The 8,468-nt window shown below is 41.6% G+C and overlaps 1 protein-coding gene across 1 annotated transcript; it reads left to right on the plus strand.

Annotated features, from left to right (window-relative positions):
* Window positions 1-312: 312 nt before the first annotated feature.
* On the plus strand, window positions 313-7,706 carry LOC142185634 (immunoglobulin lambda-1 light chain-like). The gene is made up of 4 exons (XM_075261062.1): window positions 313-348; window positions 5,327-5,446; window positions 6,386-6,739; window positions 7,373-7,706. Exons 2-4 carry the CDS (start codon window positions 5,398-5,400, stop codon window positions 7,702-7,704), a joined length of 735 nt encoding a protein of 244 aa, XP_075117163.1. The 5' UTR covers window positions 313-348; window positions 5,327-5,397; the 3' UTR covers window positions 7,705-7,706.
* The last annotated feature ends 762 nt before the right edge of the window (window positions 7,707-8,468 follow it).

Consider the following 8,468-nt stretch of genomic DNA (forward strand, 5'->3'; position numbering starts at 1 on the left):
AATGTAATTCAAACAGTACCTATAGAGTAATATATACTGTCTATATACATTATATATAATACAGTATATATTACTCTCTAGCTTCTCTCTGTATCATGAATTATTAACCCTTCTATAACCTGTACAGTGATCCCTCCTCTGGTAATAACATATTTTGCTGTTATTCACGGCCTCCATCATGTTGTGATCTTCTTCCTGGATATAAATATCCCATCATAACAAGAAAACAAGTAACGGCTGGCAGCTGCAGACTACCACCCCCTTCCTCCTCCCAAGCTGTATGGGAACCAGACATTTGTGATTCAGACTTGACTTCTGATGTGAATGTGAAGGACAAGAGAGGATCAGGTGAGTGACCGGAGGATACATTAACCCTTACACTGCCAGCATCAACATTTCAGAATACTGCATGTACTACAACTCCCAGCATTCTATTATACACTATCCATAAGACACTACAATTCCCAACATGTCCCGACCACTGGATATCACCATAATATAATACTATTATACTATATACATAGAAAACTACAACTCTCAACAATTCCCGACCACTGGATATTACTATAATACAACACTATTATACTATACACATAGAACAATACAACCCCCAACATGCCCTAACCACTTAGTATCACCATAATACAATGCTATTATACTATACACACAAACACTACAACCCCCCAACATGACCCAACCACTGGATATTACTATAATACAACACTATAATGCTATACACATAGAACAGTACAACCCCCTACATGCATTATCAACTGAGTATCACCATAATACAATACTACTATACTATACACATAAACACTACAACCCCCAACATTCCCCAACCACTGGATATCACTATAATACAATGCTATTATACTATACACATAAACACTACAACCCCCAACATTCCCCAACCACTGGATATTACTATAATACAGCACTATAATGCTATACACATAGAACAGTACTACCCCCTACATGCCCTAACAACTGAGTATCACCATAATACAATACTATTATACTGTATACATAGAACACTACAAACCATCAATATGACCCAACCACTGGATATCACCATAATACAATACTATTATACTATATACATAGAATACTACAACCCCTAACATTCCCCAAACACTGGATATCACCATAATACAAAACTATTACATGCTATACATAGAACATTACAACCTCCTACAACCCCCCTCCCCCTGATGGTTTAAGCGCAAGGGTTATCAAAATGTGCAGAGACCAGCTTTGTGGTATTATTACGCACATGTACAATATGAGTCTAAAGCTGGGAGTGGTACCTCAACTGTGGAAAACATCTTGTGTGGTACCAGTCCCAAAGAAACCCAACCCGATGGGCTACAATGACTACCGACCCGTAGCACTGACATCCTACCTGATGAAGGTCCTAGAGAGACTGGTCGTGACACACCTACGCCCCCTAGTGAGCTCCGCTCTGGACCCCCTCCAGTTTGCCTATCGGCCGGGCATTGGGGTAGATGACGCCATCATTCACCTTCTTTATAGAGCTCTCTCTCACCTAGAGAAACCCGGGAACACTGTGAGAATAATGTTCTTTGATTTCTCCAGTGCGTTCAACACCATTCAGCCAGGGCTATTGAGGGAGAAGCTGAACCATGGTGGTGTGGACCATCACCTGTCCAACTGGATCCTAGACTACCTGACAAACCGCCCTCAGTATGTGAGAGCCCAGGACTGTGTGTTTGACACTGTGATCTGTAGTACGGGGGCACCACAAGGTACAGTTCTTGTCCCATTTCTCTTCACACTGTACACTGCTGACTTTAGACACAACTCATCCAGCTGTTACTTACAGAAGTACTCCGATGACTCTGCTATAGTAGGCCTTATCACTGATGGCGATGATAGGGAATACAGAGAATTAAACCGGGATTTTGTTGAATGGTGCCAGCGGAACCAGCTCAGGATAAATGCTAGGAAGACTAAGGAGATGGTGGTGGACTTTAGTAAATGGAGAAGTGCCCCGACCCCGGTGGAGCACTTAGGCATTGAGATAGTCAGGACCTATAAGTATATGGGTGTGCTCCTCTATAATAAACTAGACTGGGCTGATCACCTGGAGGCGCTGCACAGAAAGGGCCACAGCAGACTCTACCTGCTCAGGAGGCTGAGGGCCTTCGGAGTCCAGGGGACACTTCTTAGGGCCTTTTTCAACCCTGTGGTTGCTTCAGCCATCTTTTTTGGTGTGGCCTGCTAGGGGAGCAGTATATCAACCAGGGACAGAAATAGACTTGACAGGCTGATCAGAAGGGCCAGCTCTGTCCTGGGGAGCGCCCTGGACCCAGTACAGGTGGTGAGTGACAAAAGGATACTGTCCGTAGTGAGCTCCATGCAGAACAAATCCCACCGCATGTATGGGACCTTGATGGGACTTGGCAGCGCTGTAAGTGACCGTCTGCTTCACCCCAAGTGTGAGAAGGAGCGCTATCGCAGGTCCTTCCTTCCAACCGCGACCAGGCTGTATAATCTACGTCAGACCAAGCGAAGGTCACTCCACACAGAGAACTTATGATTATGAATGTCGTCCATCTTTCTTCTTCTGTTCCTTAGCTGCTATGGACTCCTAGTATATCTTCTCTTCTCAGCATATATGTGCCTACGTCTGTAATATATTACTGTGTATTATCCTGTACCTGTATTACTATGCTGCTGTAACATGCTGAAATTTCTCCACTGTGAGACTATTAAATGATCATCTTTTTTATCTTATCTTATGACCCAAGCACTGGATATTACCATAATACAATACTATTATAGTATACACATAGAACACTACAACCCCCAACATGATCCAACCACTGGATATGACCATAATACAATACTATTATACTGTACTATATACTTATTACACTGCGAACTCCATAATGTTAGGATTAGATACACAGCTCAGCATGATAGGATTAGATACACAGCTCAGCAGACAGTACCGCACATCATTGGATTAGATTACACTGCTCAGCAGACTGTATCACACATGATGGGATTAGATACACAGCTCAGCAGACAGTATCACTCATCATTAGATTAGATACATAGCTAAGTAGACTATATCACACGTTAGTAGTTTCTTGTTATTTCCTTCAGGTTTCTAGTTTTGTTCCCGCCTTGTTCTGAGGTTTAGGGACTGGTCACACTTTGTGGCTCCTAACTGGTTCCCCTGACAAAGATCTCACAGATTGCGCCTGCGTCTTGTTCCCCCTAATGGACATCTTGGAATGTAGAATACATATATATCCCTATTAACTCTGTATTTATGGACATTTCTATTTCTTAAAGGGACAGTCTCTGTTTCACAATACAAGTTTTTTAACTGAGGAACCAACCTTGTTGTAGACTGATCACCAAATGTCTTGCTGTGGCAAGGGGTGGAAATCTTACAGTCCTATGAAAAAGTTTGGGCACCCCTATTAATCTTAATCATTTTTAGTTCTAAATATTTTGGTGTTTGCAACAGCCATTTCAGTTTGATATATCTAATAACTGATGGACACAGTAATATTTCAGGATTGAAATGAGGTTTATTGTACTAACAGAAAATGCGCAATATGCATTAAACCAAAATTTGACCGATGCAAAAATATGGGCACCTCAACAGAGAAGTGACATTAATATTTAGTACATCCTCCTTTTGCAAAGATAACAGCCTCTAGTTGCTTCCTGTAGCTTTTAATCAGTTCCTGGATCCTGGATGAAGGTATTTTGGACCATTTCTTTCTACAAAACAATTCAAGTTCAGTTAAGTTTGATGGTCGCCGAACATGGACAGCCCGCTCTCAAATGATCTGAAAACAAAGATTGTTCAACATAGTTGTTCAGGGGAAGGATACAAAACGTTGTCTCAGAGATTTAACCTGTCAGTTTCCACTGTGAGGAACATAGTAAGGAAATGGAAGACCACAGGGACAGTTCTTGTTAAGCCCAGAAGTGGCAGGCCAAGAAAAATATCAGAAAGGCAGAGAAGAAGAATGGTGAGAACAGTCAAGGACAATCCACAGACCACCTCCAAAGAGCTGCAGCATCATCTTGCTGCAGATGGTGTCACTGTGCATCGGTCAACTATACAGCGCACTTTGCACAAATAGAAGCTGTATGGGAGAGTGATGAGAAAGAAGCCGTTTCTGCATGTACGCCACAAATAGAGTTGCCTGAGGTATGAAAAAGCACATTTGGACAAGGCAGCTTCATTTTGGAAACAAAAATTGAGTTGTTTGGTTATAAAAAAAAAGGCGTTATGCATGGCGTCCAAAAAGAAACAGCATTCCAAGAAAAACACATGCTACCCACTGAAAAATTTGGTGGAGGTTCCATCATGCTTTGGGGCTGTGTGGCCAATGCCGGCATCGGGAATCTTGTTAAAGTTGAGGGTCGCATGGATTCCACTCAGTATCAGCAGATTCTTGAGAATAATGTTCAAGAATCAGTGACGAAGTTGAAGTTACGCCGGGGATGGATATTTCAGCAAGACAATGATCCAAAACACCGCTCCAAATCCTCAGGCATTCATGCAGAGGAACAATTACAATGTTCTGGAATGGCCATCCCAGTCCCCAGACCTGAATATCATTGAACATCTGTGGGATGATTTGAAGCGGGCTGTCCATGCTCGGCGACCATCTAACTTAACTGAACTTGAATTGTTTGTCCAAAATACCTTTATCCAGGATCCAGGAACTGATTAAAAGCTACAGGAAGCGACTAGAGGCTGTTATCTTTGCAAAAGGAGGATGTACTAAATATTAATGTCACTTTTCTGTTGAGGTGCCCATACTTTTGCACCGGTCAAATTTTGGTTTAATGCATATTGCACATTTTCTGTTAGTACAATAAACCTCATTTCAATCCTGAAATATTACTGTGTCCATCAGTTATTAGATATATCAAACTGAAATGGCTGTTGCAAATACCAAAATATTTAGAACTAAAAATGATTAAGATTAATAGGGGTGCCCAAACTTTTTCATAGGACTGTAGGAAAGAATTGGTCCATCTGCTGCTATTGGTTCAGTAGCCCATGGCAAAGGCCATAGATCCATCCAGAGTTGCCCCTTCTCAGTGCAGCTGTACGGCTGCCAATCTGTTTTGTACACCCTTGTCTACCCACTAAAGGATAGAAGGCAGTTTAGCAAGTCTATTTACCTTTTGTGTGATAAGAGTGTGCCCCCTGCTGGACAAATCTGCAAACAAATCTGACTACTGGCTGCAAATGTAAACCCAGGTGATAGTATGGGTCTCTGTTTAGTATATTTATTGAAGATCTTGTATTATTTTTTTATAGGTTTCTTCTCCAGATTTCTACACCTGACTTATAGAACCAACCGCAAAACCTGATAAATCCATCAACCAGCCATGAGGGCTACCACCATAGCATGTCTTCTGATGTGTCTGGTGTGTTCTGGTACGTATGGCATCTTCTGTCACGGCTATATTCAATGACCTCTAATTATAGCAAGCTATCTATTATCAACCTGTTCTCTAATGATAATGAGATGATGTTACTGTCCAAGTCCTGTAATGATAATGAGATGACTCTACTGACCATGTCTGATAATGATAATGAGATGACTCTACTGACCAAGGCCTCTAATGATAATGAGATGACTCTACTGTCCAAAGACCTGTAATGATAATGAGATGCCGATACTGTCCAACTTATCTAATGATAATGAGATGATTCTACTAACCAAGACGTCTAATAATAATGAGATGACGTTACTGTCCAACTTACCTAATGATAATGAGATGACTCTACTGACTCTGAGATGATTCTTCTGACCCCTCTAATTATGATAAGATATCTGTGCTGACCCTGCTCTCTAACAATAATGAGATGACCCTGTTGAAATCATTCTGTTGCCCCCCCAATTATGATACGATGACTCTGCTCTCTAATCATGTGACGACTTTGTTGACCCCCTGTAAATATACTGGAATTGCTTTTTTGAACACCTCTAATGATTAGATGCCTCTACCAACCCTGCATTCTAATATTAATGAGATGACCCTGCTGAGCCTTCTAATGATATTGAGATGACTCTGCTGACCCTTCTAACAGTAATTAGATAAATCTGTTGACCCCTTCTAATGATGTTAAGATGACTCTGCTGACCCTGCTCTCTAATAGTAACAAGCTGACTTTAACTCTTCTAATGATATTGAGGTAAATCCTCTGTCCCAGCTCTCTATTTATAATGAAATAACTCTGCTGACTCTGTATCAGTCTACACATGTGAGCTACAGAAATAATGTATCTTCTTACTGGGTGTACTCCAGTGACTGAAATATTTCAAGAGTTATTATTTAAAGTCTCCCAAAATTTTAATTTTCTGTATTGAAGGTACCAGCCAGGTGAGGGTTAACCAGTACAGACAAGTCTCCGTATCTGAAGGCAGAACAGCGGTAGTAGGATGTCTGGTGGATGGCGACGATATTCAGGATTTTCATATTTCATGGTTCAAGCAATTGCCGACTGCTGCCCCCATATTTCTTCTTTTTCATCGAAATGACTCCAAAATCCAAAGAGCCAATTCATCTCTAGGGCGTTACCAGCCAATGAGGAATGGCAGCCATGCCCATCTCTTGCAGATCATGAATGTTACTGCGCACGATAGTGCCTTGTACTGGTGTATGCTTACAAAGAACGAGTCCTATCCAGTATGGGGGGATGGAACACGACTCAGTGTGTACGGTGGTAAGTAGAACTAACCATAATAGGCTTAGAAACACAGCCTCATCAGAAAGTATCACATACTTTAGGATTAGATATATTGGATCAGTCTACAGTATTAGACTATAGACTTAGATACACTGACTCATTAGTCAGTAGACACATAATAAACATAGATGTCTACCTTCCATCACTGCTTCTGGGCTCATTTGCAGCATCCAGTGTGTACTCCGGCATCTTTGGAACTCTACTGGCCACTTCTGGTTTCTTATGTGATATCATGGGCTGCAGGAGACTGAAAAGGCCTAGTCACAGGCCTCAGGTGTCAAGATGTCATAACACCAGGGGCAGTGAGGTCACAGAGGAGGCTAGAAGAGGCCCAAAGAGTTCCAAAGATGCCAGGGAACATGCGCTGGACATCACAAGGGAAGCCAGCAGATCTTTAGCAAATGAAGAAGCACAACACAATGAGCTCTGTATTGTTGAGGTTGAGCCTCTTCATGTACTAATGATCTCCTGGGCTCCCTTGTGGTGTCCAGCACATGCTCCCTGAGATCACCATCTAGCAGATATAATATAATATTGCCACGTATCATGAGCTCACAGATGTTCCATTGCAGTCATAGGCAATTTAATCTCATCTCCCACTTTCTGCAGGTAAAGATGTGAAAGCCCCGACAGTGTCTCTCTTGAGTAGTCATGACTCGGTGGATGACTCTGGACTTCTCTATGCCGCCTGTGTAGCCAATGGCTTTTATCCTTCAGTGATAGAAATCACATGGAGGTTTGAAGACCAACCTTTCCAAGGGAAGATTATTTCGAACCCTTTTCTAGAAGAAGACGGACAAAATGCCTACACTACAATAAGTGTTCTAGAACTTATGTCACAAAGCAGAAGAAATCTCTCATCAGTTTCTTGTGAAGTGCGTCATGATTCCTCAAGGACTCTCATCCAGAAAGATCTACACCAATGTTACAGAGACACATAGACTCAACTCATTGCTTGGCACATGGTGTTGAACATCTCTGTTCCACCAAGTGAGACCAAATTATGGCATAATCCGACACGGAGCTAATCTAGGAACATCAAGGAACCGCTGGCATAGTTGGCAGGATCTGAAGATGTTGCAGGTGGAGAAGGGGTCATGTTATCTTGTCTGCTATCCCCTCTTTATTTTGACCCACCACAAAGTATATGACCCTCTTTTTCTCACCCACCACACAGGATATAACTCCCTTTTTCTGGCCAATAACACTATATGATCCCTTTTTATGCCCTCCCCCCACATGGTATATGACCCCCTTTTTATCTCTACACAGCATATGATCCCCTATTTATGGCTACAACACAGTATTTGACCCTCTTTTTAAAGACCACCATCAGTATTTGACTCACCATTGTTGCAGAGTGCAGTCGCAGAAGAAAGCTTCAGAGTAGATTATATGGGTTAATCTACAGTTTACTTCTCAGAACATGAGGTAACATCAGTATGTCTATACAGCAATACACAAGGAACACACTGGAAAGAACTAACCATAGATAGATGCAGCATTGTGAGATACAGACAAGTCTCCATAGCATATCATTACATGTATTCAGCACATAACAATAATAACATCACCATCTAATCTCCGGAAGCTGTAAGTTCGTCCGACAAAGTATAACACAATAAGTCTATATCTGTTGCATGTATGTATATACCAACACCCTTTCTCAACAATAAAGACTTATTCAGTCAAACTTAATTTTTTC

Source organism: Leptodactylus fuscus, chromosome 11, assembly GCF_031893055.1.
Source record: "Leptodactylus fuscus isolate aLepFus1 chromosome 11, aLepFus1.hap2, whole genome shotgun sequence".
Lineage (NCBI taxonomy): Eukaryota > Metazoa > Chordata > Amphibia > Anura > Leptodactylidae > Leptodactylus > Leptodactylus fuscus.

What these genes read in the sequence shown, in the direction of transcription:
- LOC142185634 (XM_075261062.1), top strand. Translation starts at nt 5,398, where the DNA reads ATGAGGGCTACCACCATAGCATGTCTTCTGATGTGTCTGGTGTGTTCT. An exon ending in GATGTGTCTGGTGTGTTCTG is followed by an intron (nt 5,447 to 6,385) that starts GTACGTATGGCA and finishes TCTGTATTGAAG; the next exon opens with GTACCAGCCAGGTGAGGGTT. An exon ending in ACGACTCAGTGTGTACGGTG is followed by an intron (nt 6,740 to 7,372) that starts GTAAGTAGAACT and finishes CACTTTCTGCAG; the next exon opens with GTAAAGATGTGAAAGCCCCG.